At 44.1% G+C, this 22,455-nt stretch overlaps 1 protein-coding gene across 1 annotated transcript in view; it reads right to left on the bottom strand.

The window, feature by feature from the left end:
* Positions 1–17,892: 17,892 nt before the first annotated feature.
* The window catches only part of LOC125343226 (putative transcription factor SPT20 homolog-like 2), a 15,084-nt gene continuing 10,521 nt past the window's right edge, over positions 17,893–22,455 (bottom strand). The window contains exon 2 of the mRNA XM_048335490.1: positions 17,893–18,056. Coding sequence (XP_048191447.1) covers positions 17,893–18,056 — 164 coding nt within the window. The remainder of the gene's footprint in view (positions 18,057–22,455) is intronic.

The following is a 22,455-nucleotide window of genomic DNA, read 5'->3' on the forward strand; positions in this document are numbered from 1 at the left end:
TTCTGTCCTCTCCCGGAGCAGAATCTAGTCCTTTTTCCAACTGTCTGTCCTTCACATTTCCCTTCGCCAGGCTTCACTTGTCCAGCACCTACAGCTTTCATTTGCCTTCATTATCAGAGGCTTCATTCCCAGGTGCCCTTCCCCCTTTTTAGGGAGACAATGCTTCTTTGAAAACTTGACATCCAAAACACTACCCCCAGTGACACCCCTCCGCCTACAGCTTGCCTGACTTGAACCTGCTCAAAACACCCAGTACACTCTTATCTCTGCTTCTCTCTAGTTGAACCCAAACTCTCGGCTTTCATTCCCTTTCAGCTTAAGAAGCAATCTCTTAATCAACAAAAAGAGAGGAAGCAAGCTAGGATTTGGGTGGTTCTTTTTCCCTTTTCCTTTATGTCACCCCAAGTGGACCTATCCTTTCTTTATTTTATCTCTAACTCAAAGATAGCATAAAAGTCCTTTCAATGTTAACATTGGGTTGCCTCAAATCTGAGCTCTGGGGTGGTGTGTGTGTGTGTGTGTGTGTGTGTGTGCGCGCACGCGCATGTGCGCGTGCTGGTCCTGGCTTTGAACTCAGGGACTGAGCTCTGTCCCTTAGTTTCATGCTCAAGACTAGTCCTCTACCACTTGAACCATAGCTTCACTCTGGCTTTTTGGTATTTTATTGGAGATAAGAGTCTCAGGTCTTTCCTGCTTGAGCTGGCTTTGAATTGCAATTCTGATTCTCAGACCTCCCTGAGTAGGTAGGCTTACAGGCATGAGCCACTGGTGCCTGGCCAAATCTGAGCTCTTTGTCATTCTTTTGATTTGCCTTCTGATCCATACATATGATGCACTTCATGTTCATCCTTAATGATGGGTTTTCAGCTTTTAAACACGTCCCTTTAAAGTCAAAGCTATTAAAAAACCTTACATCTACCCCTTTGCTTTCTTTGTAAGCACTCATTTTCTTTTGCTCATCACTGCCTTTTTGGATTCACTGGCCTCGTATGAGCGAATGCCTATACTTTATGGTACTGTATGTATATTTTTTTAGCCCTTCCCCAAACTCTGGGTACCTATGAGGAGGTCTTCACTTGGCTATGTCAAATTCTCTGGTTTCCACCCCCTCCCCTTAGGTCTTTGATAATTACAATTAATAAAGCGCATCTCCTCAGGGCTTCAATAGCACTGGACGATCATGTGGATGAACAAATAAGATAGTGACAAATGATCCAAGCCAGAGATGAAAGTAGAAGAAATAAAGCCATTCCAGAAAGAATTTTATGAGGACTGATTGCATCCTCCTGGGCTCAGCCTTGTCCAACAGGCAAAAGAGACATAAACAATACTATGGTTGGAAGGGCTTGCTTCCTTCTTACCTTGAGTATGCGAACTCCTGGGCTACCAGCAGCATGGGTCTTCTGGAACCTCATGACCTAGAGAATCTGGATCTCTTTAAAATCCCTAGCCAAGACGGTCCTCCAAATCGGGCCAGGCTGAGCACACAGTCTGGAGACATCATCTGAGTTGCTGAGGGATTGAGCATGGACATAAACCCCCAAGTCAGCAGGCTATTCAGCCTGAGAGGACAGTCCTTGTTTGCGAAGTGAACCATTCCCACTCACCTGACAGGTGCTGTCAGCTTCCTGCTGGCATCTGCCTCAGCACTTACCAGCCCCATAGTGCTGACAGCTTTGATTGCAAACACCTGCAGCCTGGCCTAGAGGCTGACTTACCTCATATCCAGGGTAGGCCCCACTTTCAGGAAAAGCAGCCTTTAGCCATTGGTGAGGGCAATTTGATTGAGAACTACCCTAGCTTGTCACTCCCCATCTCCCAGGTGGGACAACTTGGCACCATGTGCTGTGGGTCTTCCCAAATCATCGCAGCAGTCTGGAACCCTGGTCCCCCCCCCCCCCCCACCTCCTCCAAGGTAAGCTGCCCACAGCATCCATATTGATTGTCTATATTGATTGACAGCCTAGCCTGGTCTGGCCTTCCCCACATCCATTCTGGCCTTTTGGGTCTACTTCCCCTTAGTAAATAGCTTGTAATTAGGTTCTGCTCTCAAGCCGTGGGGGAGGGAGAGGGAGGAAGATGCCCTGATTGTAGTTCTTTAAATCGCACTCCTTGTTCTTCCTTCCCTTAGGGCTTGCATGAGGACCACTCTGGGGAGATTGTCCTTCCAGACTCTCCGCCTGACTAGCTGGCTCATTTCCTGCTTCCCTAGGAAGGCAAGCATGAAGCGGTTTCCACACTTTTTCCATGTCTGTTCATGAGTAATCCAACTGATTACCCTGAGCACTCAAAGGAATCTAACCTGTCAGTCATTTGGCCACATCCCTAACCTCCTTCCTGCCTTCTTCTACCAGTGCCTCAAAGCAGTGATTGTCGGGACATTGTCCAAGGCTAGCAACATCCACATTACTTGGCGTGAATGTTGAAAATGAGGTCGCTTCAGTCTTACTAACTGAATTAGAATTTATGCAGATGAAGTTCGGGAATGTAGGTGTTTGTTTGTCAGGTGCTGGGATCAAATCTAGGGCTTGGGAGTAGATTTCAAACAACTACTCAGAGGATCTTACACAGCCCATGTTTATGATGCACTGCTCATAAATTTGCACAGTCAGCACAACCAGCAGCACTGACTTACTCCAGCTGGCTAATTCAAAATAGCTAATTAAGCCAGGTATCAGTGGCTTACACCCATAGTCCTAGCAACTCAGGAGGCTGAGATCTGAGGATCACAGTTCAAAGCCAGCTCTGGCAAGAAAATCCATGAGACTGTTATCTCCAATTAACCACCAAAAAGCCAGAAGTGGAACTGTGACTCCGTAGTAGAGCACTAACCTTGAGCAAAAAAACTCATGGACAACACCCAGATCCTAAGTTCATGTCCCAGGACCAGCACCAAAAAAGAAAAAAAAAAGCATACTGTAAAGAACAATTATGTTCAGTATCAAATTGTTCACAAGGAGCTAAGGCTGGAGATGTAACTTAAAGGTACAGTACTTTCGTATCATTCCCACGGATGGTTTGATCCCCAATGCTGAAAGAAAAAGTTTGAGTTCTATTTAAAGAAAGTGCCTAGATAGATGCAGGTCATGAATGCTAGTGTTCCTTATACTACTCTACCATTCCCCCCCCCACCCCCCGTCCCTTTCAGTAATAGCTAATATTTAGTTGACACTTACTCAATTCTAGGCACCTTTTTTGACAGTCCAGGGGCTTGAACTCAGGGCCTGAACACTGTACCTAAGCTTCTTTTGCTCAAGGCTAACACTCTACCACTTGAGCCATAGCACACTTCCGGCTTTTTTTCTTTATGTGGTACTGAGGAATCAAACCCAGGGCCTCATGCATACAGGCAAGCACTCTACCCCTAATCCACATTCCCAGCCTAATTGTAGGCACTTTAAACAATGAGGAAACTGAGCACATTGCTATAAGCTACTGGCCCAAGGTCGTACAAGCTGTAAGTGGCAACACCAGTAATGAATCCAGGTTTTCTGATAACTATAGCTCCCTTCTTGGAGCCTTACTGAATTTACTTATTTGACAGAACTGATGTTATGGCCGGTCTTGTTTACCATGTGCTTTAAATGGTTATATAATTTCTTTTCTTTTTTTAGTGGCACTGGGGTTTGAAATCAAGGCTTTAGCCCTCTGAATAGCTAGGGTTACAGGTGTGAGCCCACCAGCACCAAGCCCTGATATTCTATCTCCAGTTAATAAGCAAAAATTTGGAAGTGGAGATGTGGTTCAAGTGGTAGAGTATCAACAGAGCTAAGCAAGCTGAACAAAGCAAGCAGGAAGTCTTGAGTTCTGAGTTATCAGAAAACTTTGAGCAAAAGAAGCTCAGGGACAGTGCCCAGGCCCTGAGTTCAAGCCCCAGGACTGGCAAAAGAAAAAGTGCCTAGAATTGAGTATCAATTAAACATTAGCTGGGATTACAGGCATAAGCCATCAGTGCTGGACTTAAATGCTATATCTTATCTCCTTCCCAAATGGACTGCCTTTTCATACCACTTGTGGCTTCTCTCTAGGACAAGAAATGCCATCTACGTACTTGTATTCTGAATGTATTTTGGTAACAAAATTATTCAATAGCAACATAATTTAAGCCTATATAAGTCTCCTTGTCTTCTGCCCCAAATCAAGATCTATTTTGTATACTTTGATGTACTATTCAGTTCATAAGCCACTAGCAACATGTAGCTACTTTAAATTCGTTAACATTCAATTCAATTTAAAAACTCAGTTCTGGGCTGGGGATATGGCCTAGTGGCAAGAGTGCTTGCCTCGTATACATGAGGCCCTGGGTTTGATTCCCCAGCACCACATATACAGAAAATGGCCAGAAGTGGCGCTGTGGCTCAAGTGGTAGAGTGCTAGCATTGAGCAAGAAGAAGCCAGGGACAGTGCTCAGGCCCTGAGTCCAAGCCCCAGGACTGGCCAAAAAAACAAAACAAAAAATAAATACATAAAAAATAAAAACTCAGTTCTTCAGTCCCACTGGCCACATTTCAAGAGTTCAATAGCCATGTGTGGCTAATGACGCTATAGAAAACAAAATAGGCTGGGGATATGGCCTAGTGGCAAGAGAGCTTGCCTCGTATACATGAGGCCCTGGGTTCGATTCCCCAGCACCACATATACAGAAAAAAAAAAAAAGAAAACAAAATAGATACAGAACATTTTTATCATCACATAATATTCTCCTACATAGTGCTACTTCAGAAGGTAACATTGTTGGGTTTTTTTTTTCTTGAAGAGTAAATTATGTATATGCATGTAGTACTGGGCATCAAACCCAGGGCCTTGTATATGCTGGGCAGGTATACTACCATGGAGCTACATTATCAGCTTATCAATAACTTGTGTCTTGCCAGCTTCTATAGATTCCTACACATTGTTGGTAAAATCCCATTCAGTCCTCCATAATGTGAGTCTGGGATATGTAGGTTGTGATTGCTGTAGGTTGTGATTGTGATCTCTCCCACCTCCCCGCTACCCATCATGAGTTCCAAGGATTGTTGAGGCATTAAGAGTTCTGCTTCCTACAGCACTGCTTCCTTATTTTGAGGAACTTTCTGGAACCATCGAGCATATTCTCCCTTGTTTACCAGCATTCACCTCTTCTAAGCCCCCAGTTCTCAAAGGACATTGGAATGTGAAGGGCTTTAACATAAAACTGACCCTGCTTTTCCCTCTCCATATTCATATTTCTAACTAGAAACAAAATGCAGCAACTCAACAATAAAAAAATGGTAAATACCCAGCTTAGGGACTTAAGCTACTTTCCACTGGGTATTAGAGGTTTCTGAAGACCTTAAGAGACATCTGATAACACAAACACATACCCACCAGAATTGTTGTCTGTGGCTTTCTCTGCCCAGGACCTCAGTGGAGCTTCTACCACTGGGGTGGTGCTCTAGGCCCTGGATGGCAGAGGTTTCATGCCACCAGTGCTTGGCCAATCATAACACTCCATTTTCTCCTTCACTGGAGGTATGACCCCAGTAGAGACAAATGGAATTTGTCCTTGGGACTTTGCTATCTTTTCTCCTTGCTTGTTTCCTTCAAATTATCTATCCATACACCCATCTGTGCAAAAATCAAGAAAACTGGAATATCATGAACTTTGTCCTCTGCCCCTACCACATGGTAGAACAATCAGGAGATAAAAGTACCAACACACAGAGAGAAGCCATGCTGAGAGAAGAGAAGAAGTAGCAAAGAGCTCTTTAGGATGTCTTATAGTCCCTGAAGGAAGTTCTATATTGGGACTCACCAGTTTCCTGAGCCAATAAATCCTCTCTTCCTTAACCTGCCTGGTACTGGATTTCTACTACTGGCACTAGAAATAGCCTAGTATAAAAACCTTGACTAATGGGAAACCCACAAACACACCAGCATCCCCTACCTTCCCCCTCTACTTCCATCCTTCAAAATGATATGGAACTCTGGAATCTCACCAACATCCATGGAAATTCTAAATTGTCCTTTATTTTAGTATGATATGTGACATCCAGCAACCTTACTTTTTATTTAACATTAAAGAAATTGACCAACGTATGATACTGTAACCTCTCTGTACATCAGTTTGATAATAAAAATTTGAGGAAAAAAAAATAAAGAAATTGAATTTAGGTCAGTGTATTATTAAAAATATAATTTTCATTTTAATATATTCCTTAATAGTATTCATAATATATAAGGACAAAGTTAGACTTTTCCCCATTTAACAAGTGATGCATGCTGCTTAATTTATTTCAAATTAAGTATGCATGAAAGAGCATGGTTTATCTACAAATTCAAAATGACATTTTAATATTGTGTTTGGGGCCCATATGTGTATTAATATGTAGATTGAAATTTAACTATGTGTTGAAGCCCTCCAAACTGCTTTCACAACCTGATATTTTGGAATTCTTGAATTTTATACTTAAAAAAATCAATTACTTTATTATTATAATTTTCATGTTTTGTTTCTAAAAGAGGAGACACAAGGACTTTCCTGCTGCTATTTGCAAAGTACTCTCCAGAAATAACCCACTGTGGGGTTGGATCCTTTTATTTCCACTAAAAGAAAAGCCAAATCAGATAAGACATTGCTTCTTTTAACATTTGTTTTGAAGAACCAGAGTCATCTTGATGTGCTAAGAAATGATCTTATGAATTGGCCTCATAGGCCAGAGGTCAGAATTCAGAACTATCCTTTTTGTGTCCCTCATCTGCTTATTTTATCTTTTTTTCAACCTTTGAAATCATTTTAAGACAAGGATTCAGTAGTTCATTCTGCTTTTGAATCAGTATTATGGATGCCCTCTCACTTTACTCAGTAATCTGAGAACAAACTAAACAACTGAATAAAACAATTGATGGCCTATAAAATGGTCAACTCCACCAAAGCAGGGGAAACAGCCAAGTGAGATACCAACCAAATTCCCACAGAAAGCTTGGTACCAACCCATTCGGGAGAACTATCCCAAACACCTCATCTATATCTGGAAGGCTATTACAGTTGAAATTAAAACACATTCCACTACATTTTCGTTGGTGATAGTGGTCATGGGGCTTGAACTCGGCCTAGATGCTGTCCCTGAGCTCTTTTGCTTAAGGCTAGTGCTCTACCACTTTGAGCTGTAGCTCCATTGGTATTCTCCTCCCTTCTAGTCCCATCTCTTCCTCTGAACATGTTTCTGTGTCCTGGTATTTATTTTGTTAAACAGTTCATTAGTGCTCAAAGGAGTTCCACCATTGGACTCCTCCCCTAAGTATGCTGTCCTTTAGACAATTTATTTGTGTGTATATGCATATAACCCTGTATATGTTTACATGTATGTATTTTTTGTATACAAGGGAAGCAACCACTTTTTTTTTCCAGTCCTGGGGCTTGGACTCAGGGCCTGAGCACTGTCCCTGGCTTCTTTTTGCTCAAGGCTAGCACTCTGCCACTTGAGCCACAGTGCCACATCTGGCCATTTTCTATATATGTGGTGCTGGGGAATTGAACCCAGGGCTTCATGTATACAAGGCAAGCACTCTTGCCACTAGGCCATATTCCCAGCCCCTCATGTATGTATTTTAGATCTAACTTCCACATATGAAAGAAAACACATGGAATTTATCTCTCTGAGCATGACTTACTATACAACATAATTTTTTAGGTCTAACCATTTCCCTGCTAATAATATAATAATCATGCTTCCTAATAGGTGAGTAGTAATCTTCCATTGCATTTATGTACTACATTTTCTTGATTTGCTTATCCATTGTTGGGTATCTGGGCTGTTTGTATATCTTTTTTTTTTGCCAGTCTTGGGGCTTGAACTCAGGGCCTGGGCACTGTCCCTGAGCTTCTTTTGCTCAAGGCTAGCACTCTACCACTTGAGCCACAGCGCCACTTCTGGCTTTTTCCGTTTATGTAGTACTGAGGAATCAAACCCAGGGCTTCATGCGTGCTAATCAAGCACTCTACCACTAAGTCACATTCTCAGCCCCTGTTTGCATACCTTGACTATCATAAATAGTACAGCAATGAACATGGGTGTGCAAGTGTCTTTACCATATCCTGACTTGTAATATTCTGGATAAATGCCCAAGAGTGGCCACTGCTATTTGAAAACTGTGAGCCTCAGAACATTTTCATGAACCTTTAGCTAATCTTAGCATTTAAACTGAAGTTGGACACATTGAATTCATACCCTGGTTCCAACCCTGTGACCTTCAGAAATTTAGCATTTCCTTTTTCTTTTCCCGATGGTCAGATTGTTTACAAATAAGAATTTAAAATATCTAACTTAGCCAGGTGCCAGTGGCTCACACATGTGATCTTAACTACTCTGAGGATCACAGTTAGAAGCCAGCCAGGGCAAAAAAGTCTGTGAGACTCTTATCTCCAATAAACTACTCAGAAAAAGCTGGAAGTGGTGCTGGGGCTCAAGTGGTAGAATACTAGCTTTGGCCCAAAGAGGCTCAGAGACAGTTCAAGCCCCAGGACCAGCAAAAATAAATAGATAGATAGAATAAAATATCAACCCAGTGAGCTTGGCCAGTGTGCAATCTGGGCATACCATCATCAGATGCACAGATAAATGCACACTTGGCTTAAGTTATTTTCATTTCAATCTACTATCAAACCAGTAGGTGGATAAAACCTACATGAAGCATAAAAGTATTAAAGAAGCCCAGCGCCAGTCACTTGCACCTATAATCGTAGCTACTCAGGAGGCCGAGATCTAACAATCAAAGTTCACATCCAATCTGGGCAGGAAAGTCCACAAGACTCATCCCCAACTAAATACCAAAAAGCCAGAGGTGAAGCTGTGGCTCAAGTGGTAGAGCACTAGTCTTGAGCAAAAAAGCTCAGGGACAGCACCCAGGCCCTGAGTTCAGGTCCTACAACTGGCACCCCCACCAAAAAAAGCGATGATTGAAATGAATGAAAAGATATCACTCATCAAAGCAGCATACCAGGGTGTGAAATCTCCCAGAGCACAGAAACAAAAGGTCCAAACTGATATCATCCAGCTGCAGCAGGGCTAGGTCATAATAGCAGAGGTTTCGAAAGGTTTTACTAAAGTATCCAAAATCAGACATGGAAGACATGGGAACAATGTCTTAAAAGATGGAGGAGAATTGCTAGGCACTGAGGGCTCAAGCTTGTAATCCTGGCTACTCAGGAAGCTGAGATCTGTGGATCAAAGTTCAAAGCCAGCCTGGGCAGGAAAGGCCATGAGATTCTTTTTTAAAAATTTGTTTTGTTTTTGTTGCCAATCTCGGGGCTTGGACTCAGGGCCTGAGCACTATCCCTGGATTCTTTTTGCTCAAGGCTAGCACTCTACCACTTGAGCCACAGCGCCATTTCTGGCTTTTTCTATATATGTGGTGCTGAGGAATCGAACCCAGGGCTTCATGTATATGAGGAGAATACTTTACCACTAAGCCATATTCCCAGCCTCAAGGCCATGAGATTCTTATCTCCAATTAACCTCCAGAAAACCAGAAGTGGTGCTGTGGCTCAAGTGGTAGAGCACTAACCTTGTGCAACAGAGCTCAGGGACAGTGCCCAGGACAAGTTCAAGCCCCACAACAACAACAAAAAAAAAAAGATGGAGGAGCAGCCTGGCACTGGTGGCTCACATCTGCAATCCTAGCTACCTAAGAGGCTGAGATCTGAGATTCATGGTTCAGAGACAGTCAGATCAGGAAAGTCCATGAGACTCTTATCTCCAATTAACCCCCACAAAGCCAGAAGTGGAGCTGTGGCTCAAATGTTAGAGAACTAACTTTGACCCAAAAAAAAAGCCCTCAAGGATAGCGCCAGGCCCTGAGTTCAAACCTTAAGACTGGCACAGGGGCTGGGAATATGGCCTAGTGGCAAGAGCACTTGCCTCATATACATGAAGCCCTGGGTTCGATTCCTCAGCACCACATATATAGAAAAAGCCAGAAGTGGCGCTGTGGCTCAAGTGATAGAGCTCTAGCCTTGAGCCTAAAGAAGCCAGGGACAGTGCTCAGGCGCTGAGTTCAAGCCCCAGGACTGGCAAAAAAAAAAGACTGGCACAAAAATGAAAGACAAAAGAGCAGCTGGGTTGTAGTGGCTCATGCCTATAATCCTAGCTATTTGGAAAGTGGAGACCTGGAAGATCCTGTTTCAAAGCCAGCTCAGTCAGAAAAGTCTACTAGATTCCATTCCAATAAACCAACAAATGCCAAACTGGAAGCATGGCTCAAGTAGTATAGCACCAGCTGTGAGTAAGAAAGCTAAGAGTGTGAGGCATTGAGTTCAAGTTCTAGTGCTGGAACATGCATGTGCATGCACAGACACACATACCTAAATTTATATACTTAACTAAGGCAACAATCAGTTGTGGGGGTAAAAGAACAGTAGTTTCAGACAAAGAGATATTAATTTACAAAACCCACATGTCCTCCAGAGGATTCTGATGCACACTCAAGTTGGAGAACTCCATAGTGACAATTCTGTTTGAAACCACTTTAATATTCTTCTCCTTCCTCTCATAACCACTTGTTCAGGTTTTTTCGAGCCTGAGCACTGTCCCTGGCTTCTTTTTGCTCAAGGCTAGCACTCTACCACTTGAGCCACAGCGCCACTTCTGGCCTTTTCTATATATGTAGTGCTGGGGAACTGAACCCAGGGCTTCATGTATACGAGGCAAGCCCTTGCTCAGTTCTTGTAAAGACAAAATCCTAAACTGGGCTCTGGTGGTTCATTCCTGTAATCCTAGCAACTCAGGAGGCTGAGATCTGAGGATCACGGTTCAAAGCCAGCCTAGGCAGAAAAGGCCATGAAACTCTTAATCTTCAATAAACTACAAAAATAAAGCCAGAAGCAGAGCTGTGACTCAACTGGTTGAGTGTCAGTCTTGAGCAAAAAATACTGAGTGCTAGCCCTGACTTCAGTACCAAGAGAGAGAAAGAGAAGGGGGGGGGAGGAAGGAAGGAAGGAAGGAAGGAAGGAAGGAAGGAAGGAAGGAAGGAAGGAAGGAAGGAAGGAAGGAAGGAAGGAAAGAAGGAAGGAAGGAAGGAAGGAAGGAAGGAAGGAAGGAAGGAAGGAAAGAAGGAAGGAAGGGGGGAGGGAGGGAGGGAGGGAGGGAGGGGAGGGGAGGGGAGGAAAGAAGGAAGGAAGGAAGGATAAAAGGAGTGAAAATACAACGGAAGGAAGAAATAAAAGGGAAGGAAGGAAAGAGGGAGGGAGGGAGGGCGGGAGGGAGGGAGAAAAGTTAGTGAATATGTCATTCTTCATGATGCTAATCAACAAACCCTGGTAATAGGTGCAGAACTGCAGTGTCTCCGAAGTCAATGGCTCAGTGGGAAAGCCTGTGGTCTGTAGGGCTCACATGTGTTTTATGTGTAGGTGGAAAGGATGGAACGGGAAGAATCTGTTGGCCAGGGGCCCTGGCTCTAGGAGCACCTTTCTGGTTGGCTCTAAGTAGCACTAGCAAATGGGATTTTCTGCGATAATGTCCTCAAGACCCTTTGCAATGCATAGCTGGGTACAGCGCCTATCATCCCAAGCTACTGAAAAGGCTGAGAATAGGAGGATCATGGTTCAAGGCCAGCCTGGGTAGAAATACTCATGAGACTCCGTCTCTATGAAGGGAAGCTGGCATGGTGGTGCACATCTGAGATCCTAGCAAGGACAGGAAGCCTAAAGTAAGTGAGTTCCAGCCCAGGCACATGCCCGGGCAGAAATGGAGACTCGAGCCTAAACATGTCTCTAACAGAGTTAGAGACATGGCTCAGGGGTATAGCACCAGCCTAGCAAGTGCAAGGCCAGCACAAAGTCCTGAGTTTAAGTCCCAATACTGCTGAAAGAAAAGATTAACATGTGCACTGTCATTCATATAGTCATACTTCTCTGCAACTGAATCAGCCTCAAAAGCAGGTCATGACGAGACGGAGGAGGCAATCCACAGGGCCTCACTGCACATAGTCAAAAATGATTGTGGGCTTGAAGCATGGTCTTAGGGGAGTCAGGAGGAACGCTATCTGTGAATCATGCTACTGATTGGAAAACAGACCATCCCCCACCCCTAATTGCTTAATTCCCTAATCGCCTCAATGGCTGGTTACCATACTAGAGTCATCACGAGAATTTTTTAAACCCTAGATTCTTTTATTATGACTATACTTCCACTTCCACTTTGCTTCAAAAACAAATCCCCCAAAAGGATGGCAACTAGAAGAATATTGCTAGTTCTCTAGAAAGCTTAATAATAGTTTTCGACAACCCTGTAATTTCGAGATGTGATCAAATAGAGCTGCCTTTATCCCTCCATTCCTTTCTCGCTGCAACTATCTATTCTTTTGGTTTCTGCAAGAAAACAATTCTTTTCTTTTTTGTGCCAATACTGGGACCTCCCACTCTTGCTCAGCTTTTTCACTCATAGCTGGCGCTCTTACTATTTGAGCCATACCTCCAATTCTGGCTTTTTGTTAGTACACAGAGAGATAAGAGTCTCTCAGATTTATCTGCCCAGACTGACTCTGAACCAAGATTCATGTATTTCAGTCTCTTGATTAGCTAGGATTTCAAGCATGATCCATTAGCATACAGCAAAGAAAATAGATCTTGATACCTGCAAATTTATCCTTGATATAGTAGAGAAAACATTATGTCACAGTTACATATTAGGTAGAGAGCTAACACTATCTTTTTGGACACAAGATCTCCTGTCTCAACCTCCCAAGTAACTAGGATTATAGACACACACCATTGTTCCTGGCTTGTTCTTTTTTTTATTTAATTTTATTGTCAAGGTGATGTACAGAGGGGTTACAGTTACAGTTACATACATAAGGGAGTAAGTACATTTCTTGTCAGACTTGTTAGCCCTCCCTCATTTTTCTCCCACTTTCCCTCCCCTCCACTCCTTCCTGGCTTGTTCTTTTGAAGTATTGTCTCATTAACTTTTCCCCTGAGCTATCCTTGAACCTCAGTCATCCTATCTCTGCCTCCCCCATAGATAACCGACATGAGCCACTACATCCAGCCCACAAACATGATATTGTATAAAGTAAATGTTCCAGAAAACAGATTGGTTCTATAAAACCCAAACTCTCTTGCTTCCAAGATATCACAGAGTTTGCTTAGTGTTTTTCTCTTTCAAAAGAAGGTTAGAGCTGGGTGCCAGTGGCTGACACCTGTAAACCTAGCTACTAAGGTTGCTGAGATTTGAGGATAGCAGTTCAAAGCCAGACTGGCAGGAAAGTCAGTGAGACTCTTATCTCCAATTAACCATGAAAAGCTTGAAATGCAACTGTGGCTCAAGTGGTAGAGCATTAGCCTTGAGCACAAAAACTCAGGGATAGCACCCAAGCAGAGCCTGAGTTCAAGCCCCAAGATAGGCCAAAGAAAAAAAAGGTTTTGGTATAACTTGCTAGTTGTACTAGCAAGTTTTTAAACAAATCTTAATAGCATTGTGTCTAGACCATCACCTTTGATATTTTCTTGTTTTCTCTATTGCCTAAAATACACAGATATATTTAGCTTTGGCGATCTGGTGACTTAGGAAGCAATGGGTCTCCAGCAAGAGATTATTAGCTCCTCTTTTTCTTCCCTCCCCTCTGACAGAGTCCTTCCATGTCTTTTCTACCACTTTACTAAGGACAGGCATTTGAGTCGGGGAGACAACCAGCATTTTGCCCAAAGAAACTGAGATTTTGAATGGGCTCCTCTAAGAATAACTCAAGTTTAAATTTGGAAACTACAATGCTCAGCCTGGACGGCTGCCCTGTGATTGGTGCACAGCCTTGACTCTGGGCGTGGGTGGTCCTTGACCCAGAAGCAGCAACTGTAGCAGCTCATGACCAACATCCGGGAACCTGTGAGAGGCGCTCATTCTCAGTCCTCCCTGGCTGACTGCAGTTACTTGAGTATTCTGGCCTGTATGCTATGCTTCTTCTCTTCAGAAGCAGAGGGCCCTGGGCTGGGGATATGGCCTAGTGGCAAGAGTGCTTGCCTCTTATACATGAAGCCCAGGGTTCGATTCCCCAGCACCGCATATACAGAAAAGGGCCAGAAGTGGGGCTGTGGCTCAAGTGGCAGAGTGCTAGCCTTGAGCAAAAAAGAAGCCAGAGACAGTGCTCAGGCCCTGAGTCCAAGCTCCAGGACTGGCAAAAATAAAATAAAAATAAATAAGAAGCAGAGGGCCCTTCTTACTGGTATGAAACCTTTCACCTAAGGGTAGAGCTATAGCTCTCTGAGGTCTCACCGGACCAGGAGCATTAGTGTCCGGTGGGAACTTGATAAAATGTAGATTTGCAGGCCTCACCCCTAACCTAGTATATCAGGAACTCAAGAGAGTTCCAGCCAGCTGGGAGAATCAGTGAGATTCAATCATTTTCTGCTGATTTTTTTAAGTGCATTATGGGACTTGAACTCGGGGCCTGGACACTGTCCCTGAGCTTTTGTGCTCAAGGCTAGTACTGGACCACTTTGAGCCACAGCGCCACTTCCGGTTATCTGGTGATTAATTGGAGATCAAACTGTGATCCTCAGATCTCAGCCTCCTGAGTAGCTAGGATTACAGGGGTGAGTCACCAGCACCTGACCATTCTCTGCTTTTGTACTTGTGATGTGACTTGGATTATTCTGGAATGCCAAACAGCCCATTTTGAAATTTGCATAAGTAGTTTACAAACTTTTCTTTATTTTTTTTTTCCTTTTGCTGTTATTGGGGTTTGGAACTCAAGGCCTCGTGCTGACGAGGCAGGTGCCCCATCACTAAAACACTACCTCCCTCTCTCCCTCTTCCTCTGTCTCCCTCTGTCTCCCTCTGTCTCTTTCTCCCTCTCTCTCTCTCTCCCCCTCTCCCTTGGACTTTCATTATTTTTCAGAGAGGAACTTGAGGTTTTGCCCAGGCCACGCTGAACTGGGGGAGGCAGAGTAACCGAGATGACAGGTTATGTACCACCTCGCTTGATCTACTCGCTTGAAATGTTAATGCTTACTCTTGAAGCCACCAGCCTCTGCTCCTGGTGAAAAAAAAACTCAGAAAGACAGAAAGTATTCACTTTTTCCATGCAGCTGCAGAGAAGCAGAAACCAGTGTGTGGCAAACAGCCAATACCATGTCATAAAATTAGAATCAGGAACATTCAAGTATTGGTCCCACTCTCTCAGTCAGTGTGGAGGCTTAAAGGAAAGGCCATGATCCTATTCTGTTTGCTGTTACTTTAAAATTGTCCTTGGTGGGGCTGGGAATGTGGCTTAGTGGTTGCGTGCTTGCCTAGCATCCATGAAGCCCTGGGTTCGATTCCTCAGCACCACATAAACAGAAAAAGCTGAAAGTGGTGTTGTGGCTCAAGTGGTAGAGTGCTAACCTGGAGCAAAAAGAAGCCAGGGACAGTGTCCAGGCCCTAAGTTCAAGCCCCAAGACTGGCAAAATAAATCCTCATAAAATTGTCTTTGGCCATGGTGGTGCTGTGCCTTGTAAAATGGAACTGATAACACCCAAGAATCTGCAACTCTAAATGGTCATCTTATTTAATAATGGGTGGCTCTGTCTTCCTTAAAAAGGAACTTTTTGGGTTTGTTTTGTTTCCTTTTATACACTAAGGTGTTATGATCCAGTAGAACTGGGTTCTATATTCAATCAGTAAATTCTGTCTTGCGTAAATGACCAAGGAAAGGCCATGATCCTATTCTGTTTGCTGTTACTTTAAAATTGTCCTTGGCAGGGCTGGGAATGTGGCTTAGTGGTAGAGTGCTTGCCTAGCATGCATGAAGCCCTGGGTTCCATTCCTCAGCACCACATACACAGAAAACCCAGAAGTGGCGCTGTGGCTCAAATGGTAGAGTACAAGCCTTGAGCAAAAAGAAGCTCAGGAACAGTACTAAGACCCTGAGTTCAAGCCCCAGGACGGGCAAAAAGAAGAAGATCCAAGCTACAATTCAAGCTACAGATGTAGCCATGGCTCCAGCATGCCTTTACCTCCTGTGTGCAATGTACCAGGCAGAAAATAGCTCTTCTCCTTCACTTAGCATCCTCCGTGGTTCCTTCCCTGTGCTGTGCCTGTAGTTAGAACTCCCTCTTTCCACACCCACCTCAAATTATCCACATCCAAGCCAACATCCTCTTTTGTGAGGCCTTCCCCAATTCTACCAGGTTTTCTTTGTGGTACCTGTACTGGGGCTTGAACTCAGGACCGTGGGCTCTCGATTAGCTTTTCCCCTCAAGGTTAACCCTCTACCACTTCCACCATATCTCTACTTCCAGTTTTATGGTGGTTAAGTGGAGATAAGAGTTTCACAGATTCATTTGCCAGAACTAGCTTCAAACCAAGATCTCAGCTTGCTAAGTAGCTAGGATTATAGGTTTGAGCCACCAGCACCAGATTTGCCATAGTGGAGTGGACTCTACTGCCACAAAGGACAAAGCATGTTCCGTACTCATGTTCCGCCCAGGTACCAAGCAAAAGGCTTTGTATGGAAGCACTTGACATTGAAGACATTTCTTAGAAACCTTACCTGAAGGTTATCTCAACCTATCTGTTGTAAACCAAGTCTTTCTCCTTCTGCACTGTAGAAGGTGGAGTCCTGGTCATACCTTGAAGATGCTAAGGTCTAGCTCGTTGTCTCTGGGTGCAACACTATGCAGATAAGAATTCCTGGTGATTTCTGCAGTCAAATGTATGATCCTTGCATTAGCCCAGGCTCAGAGCTTTTTGACCCTCTTCTTCCATCTACCAAATGGCAGCACTCTTTGCTTTCACCTTGGACCTTATTACCAATAGCTATAAAGCCCTCCATAATGTCAACTTCGAAATTCCCATTGTTGGCCCAACACAGTGGTCCACACTGGTAACCTCAGCTACTTGGGAGGTGGAGATTAGGAGGATCCCTGGGTTCCATTCCTCAGCACCACATATATAGAAAAGGCCAGAAGGGGCGCTGTGGCTCAAGTGGCAGAGTGCTAGCCTTGAGCGGGAAGAAGCCAGGGACAGTGCTCAGGCCCTGAGTCCACGCCCCAGGACTGGCCAAAAAAAAAAAAAAAAAAAAGATTCAGTTTAAGGCTATATTTCTCTCTCTCTCTCTGTGTGTGTGTGTGTGTGTGTGTGTGTGTGTGTGTGTGTGTACACACATACATGTGTGCTGATCCTGGGGCTTGAACTCAGGGCATGGGTGCTCTCCCTAAGCTTTTGTGCCCAAAGCTAGTGCTCTAACACTTGAGTCACAGCTCCACTTTGGCCTTTTTTTCTGTCTTTTTTTTTTGTTTTTTAGGTCCAAGACCAGGACTCAAAGTTGATACTTGATGGCTTTGGGCTGGCACTCTACCAACAGAGCCATGCCTCCAACCTCCCATTTCCATCATTTTGGTGGGTAATTGAGTCTCACAGACTTTCTTGCCCAGGCTGGCTTCAAACCTCAGATCTCAGCCTCCTGAGTTGCTAGGATTACAGGCATGAACCACCATCCCTTGGGTAAGGCTATAATTCATACCCCTTTTCCCAACTAGGAGGACATCTTCCCTATCACTCTTCCCTATCAGAGAAAGCAATGTGGGGGGGGGAGGTGGCGGGGGAAGGGGGGGAAGGCTACAGCTTCTCTCTCTGCCTCCTCCCCTCCACACTGATGGCCTCCCATCTGACAAACTCTCCACTGCTTGCTGAACTCACCAAGACAGTCCTCCCACCTGGCCCCCCCGCCTGAGACCTTTGCCTTCTTTGTCCTTTCTAGCTGGAAATTTGAGTCTGAAATCAGCAGGGATGTGAAACAAGTGTGCAGCACCACGTGTGGCACACGTTCCTGTGTACCTGGGGCTCCCCGATTGGGATTGTCCCCAGGGTTTGCTAAAGCTGCAAGCAAGCTTGAGGTGGCTCCTGTACCCTAATGAAAGGCTGGCCCTATTGAGAATGGGACTGTTGTCTCTACTTACTAATGGGAGACGAGAGGCATGGGCTTCGCTAGCTGCTTCCTCCTGGGGTGAGTGGCAAGGGGAGAGGTGGAATTTGGGGGGCTCTCCTGTTCCCTCTCTAACCTGAAGGAAGAAGCTCCAGGAGGGGTGATGAAGGCAAGGTGCAGGGAGCCACAGGTCCACCCTGGATAACAGAAAATAATCACTGGAAAGTAGAGGGCAATGTCCCAATTCTTTTCTCCCCTTCCTCGTGGTTTCAGAGAATCCTCAGGCGCAGGCTGGAGAAATGGCTGCGGTGGTGTTGTGTGTGAAGCTGGAGTCTGGCGCCCCCTCGTGGGCTGGAGATCTCACTACAGGAGGGATTTGAAACCTTGAGCTCAGAACCCTCGCAGCCTTCACAAAGACCAAAGGGACCTCAGCCGCAGATCACCCAAGTTCTTTATGGAGGACAGCAGAGATGGCTTCAGGAGACCCAGAAAAGGAAAAACACGGATAAAATGGAACACAGAGTGGAAACAGAAACAGAGTAGCCCTCACACACACACCCTGCCTGGAGACACCTCCATTTAGAAGATCCCAACAACAGCTCTGGGAAAGGAACACATTCACAGCAACTTCTGTTTTCTTTTGCCCTTCTCTGACCCCTTCCCATCCCTAGACCAGAGGAATCAGTGTTGAAATTGTAATCAGGATTTGGGGCAACCAAAAAATGTGGGCAACATGTCTGACTACAGATCAAAAGATTTATCCAAGGCATCGTGAAAGGGTGGGAGGAAGGCCTAGGTGTTTGTTTGTTTGTTGTTGCCAGTCCTTGGGCTTGAACTCAGGGCCTGAGCACTGTCCCTGGCTTCTTTTTGCTCAAGCTAGCACTCTGCCACTTGAGCCACAGCACCACTTCTGGCCCTTTTCTATATATGCGGTGCTGGGGAATTGAACCCAGGGCTTCATGTATACCAGTCAAGCACTCTTGCCACTAGGCCATATGCCCAGCCCCAGGAAGGCCTAGGTGTCTACCTTCCAAAGTACTGGCTAGAAAAAAATAAAATAGTTTCACTGTATGCATCCACCACTGAGGTGAACCCCATCAATCCATCAACTACACAGCCCAGTTACAGGCCTGCACCCAGAAGCAAACAGAAATGAATAGGAGCTGCTATTTATTTTTGTGTATATTGATACTTGGGAGGTGGAGAGGGAAACATTTGTTCTCAGTTTCCCGTGACAAAATATCTGCTGAATTAGTCAATGATTAACAACAAAAAGAACTAGTAAAATTGAACTTAAGAATCCAGGGGCTGGGGATATGGCCTAGTGGCAAAAGTCCATGCCTCATATACATGAAGCCCTGGGTTCAATTCCCCAGCACCACATATACAGAAAACAGCCAGAAGTGGCGCTGTGGCTCAAGTGGCAGAGTGCTAGCCTTAAGCAAACAGAAGCCAGGGACAGTGCTCAGGCCCTGAGTCCAAGCCCCAGGACTGACAAAAAAAAAAAAAAAAAAAGAATCCGGAACAAGGTCCTGGGGCCATTGACTCACACAAATAATGCTAGGTACTCAGGAGGCTGAGATCTGAGGATCATGGTTCACATGCAGCCCATGCAAACAAATCTACCAGGCTTTTTTTCCCAATTAGCCAGCAAAAAAGCCAAAACTGCCATCATAACAAAAACAGCATGGTATTGGTATAAAAACAGATCGGAAGATCAGTGGATTAGAATTGAAGACCCAGAAATAAAACCGCACTCTTACAGCCAACTGATATTCGACAAAGGAGCTAAAGACATACAATGGAATAAACATAGCCTCTTCAACTACTGGTGCTGGGAGAACTGGGCAGCCATATGCAGAAAACTCAAAGTAGACCCAAGCCTATCACCATGCAACAAGATCAACTCAAAATGGATCAAGGACCTCAACATCAGACCTGAATCCTTGAAACTACTGAAGGACAGGGTAGGAAAGACACTAGAACTTATAGGCACAGGAAGGAACTTCCTGAATAGAGTCCCAGGGGCACAACAAATAGGGGAAAGACTCAACAAATGGGACTACTACAAATTAAAAAGTTTCTGCACAGCTAAGGTCATAGCCACCAAAATAGAAAGACAGCCAACGATATGGGAAAGGATATTTACCAGCACAGCAACAGACAAAGGCCTGATATCTGTCATCTACAGAGAACTCAAAAAACTAAGCCCCTCCAAGCCCAATAAACCTATTAGGAAATGGGCAAAAGAGCTAAAGAGAGACTTCACAAGAGAAGATATAAAAATGGCAAAGAAACACATGAGGAAATGCTCAACATCCCTGCTAGTAAAGGAAATGCAAATAAAAACAACCCTGAGATACCACCTCACCCCAGTTAGAATGGCCTATACTCTGAACTCAGGAAACAACAAATGCTGGAGGGGCTGTGGGGAAAGAGGAACCCTTCTCCATTGTTGGTGGGAGTGCAAATTAGTACAACCACTTTGGAGAACAGTATGGAGGTTTCTCAAAAAGCTCAATATAGACCTACCCTATGACCCAGCCATACCACTCCTAGGCATCTATCCTAAACAGCAAAACCCAAGATATCAAAAGGACATTTGTACTTCCATGTTTATTGCGGCACAATTCACAATAGCCAAAATTTGGAAACAACCCAGATGCCCCTCCACAGATGAATGGATCCAAAAAATATGGTACTTATACACAATGGAATACTACATAGCGATTAGGAAAGGTGAAATACTGTTATTCGCAGGGAAATGGTCAGAACTCGAACAAATAATGTTGAGCGAGACAAGCCTAGAACACAGAAAACAAAGGGGCATGATCTCCCTGATATATGACTGTTAACAAAGGGAGATGGAGAGACAGTAGAGACCAAGTCTGTGAACACTGTATATGTGCTTGATACATTGTAAATTGCATATGGGTCTACCTGACCTAGACAAGGGATGGAAAAACAGGTTGTAAGATATCACAAGAAATGTACACACTGCCCTACTATGTAACTGTACCCTCGTTGCACAACACCTTGTAAAAAAAAATTTTTTTTTTTTTGCTTAATTAATAATAAAAAAAATTTAAAAAAAAAAAAAGCCAAAACTGGAGGTGTGGTTCAAGTAGTGGAATACCAGCTATGAGCAGAAAAAGGCGAGGGACAGCGCACAAGGCTCTGAATTCAAGCCTAAGAATCTGCACCAAGAGGGAAGGGGGGAGGGAGGGAGGGAGAAGGGGAGAGAGGGAGGAGAAAGGAAGGAAAGAAAGAAAGAGAGAAAGAGAAAGAAAGAAAGAAAGAAAGAAAGAAAGAAAGAAAGAAAGAAAGAAAGAAAGAAAGAAAGAAAGGGAGGGAAGGAGGGAAAGAGAAGGGATTATGAATGTCCATGAAGCTAAATCTCAGTGATTTCCCCTTCAAATTTTGTTTTGAGCTTTCTGGCAGCTAGGAACTTATACAACTCTATTTACCAGAAAGGGAAGATGAGCCACCTTCTCAGAGGACAAACAGCTTTTCCTTGCTCCAAATTTCAAGAGCAATGTTTCAGAAGGAGATTTTCTGCATTGGTTTCTTCCTCCCTCCCTCCTCTCTCTCTCTCTTTCTTCTTTTTTTTCAAGGTGAGTACTCTACCACTTTGAGCCACAGTGCCACTTCTGTGTTTCTTTTTTTTAATTGTCAAAGTGATGTACAGAGGGGTTATAGTTTCATATGTAAGACAGTGAATACATTTCTTATCCAACTTGTTACCTCCTCCCTCATTTTCTCCCACTTCCCCATTTCCCTCTCCCCATGAATTGTACAGTTGGTTTTATACCATAAAGTTTTCTAAGTATCGCTATTGCATTGGTTTGTCTTTTTATCCTTTGTCTCTCGATTTTGGTATTCCCTTTCCCTTCCCTAGTTCCAACACACATATATACTACCTCCAGGGTACTAAAAATAGTTACAGTGATATCAGGGGTAAAATCACAGGAAGAGAGTACCAAAAAAAGGGTACAGTTTCACATTGCATGTTGAAAATAACCACAACAGTGATATACCACTTGTTTCCATAACTTGAAGTTCATTTCACTTAGCATCATCTTATCTGTTCATATGTACATAGCTATTGAGGTACTGTGATCTTCTGCTAGGACTATCCTGGACGTGTGCTAATTATTCCCTTTGAGGGAAACCATAGAGTCTGTGTTTCTTTGGATCTGGCTCCCTTCACTTAGTATAATTTTTTTCTTTTCTTTCTTTTTTTTTTTTTGGCCAGTCCTGGGCCTTGGACTCAGGGCCTGAGCACTGTCCCTGGCTTCTTTTTGCTCAAGGCTAGCACTCTGCCACTTGAGCCACAGCGCTGCTTCTGGCCGTTTTCTGTATATGTGGTGCTGGGGAATTAAACCCAGGGCTTCATGTATGGGAGGCAAGCACTCTTGCCACTAGGCCATATCCCCAGCCCTTAGTATAATTTTTTCAAGTCCTTCTATTTCCTTATGATGGGCAATGTCATTCTTTCTGATAGAGGCATAGAATTCCATTGTGTATTTGTATCACATTTTCCTGATTCACTCGTCTACTGAGGGGCATCTGGGTTGGTTCCATATTTTAGAAATG

This window comes from Perognathus longimembris, chromosome 28 (assembly GCF_023159225.1).
Source record: "Perognathus longimembris pacificus isolate PPM17 chromosome 28, ASM2315922v1, whole genome shotgun sequence".
Lineage (NCBI taxonomy): Eukaryota > Metazoa > Chordata > Mammalia > Rodentia > Heteromyidae > Perognathus > Perognathus longimembris.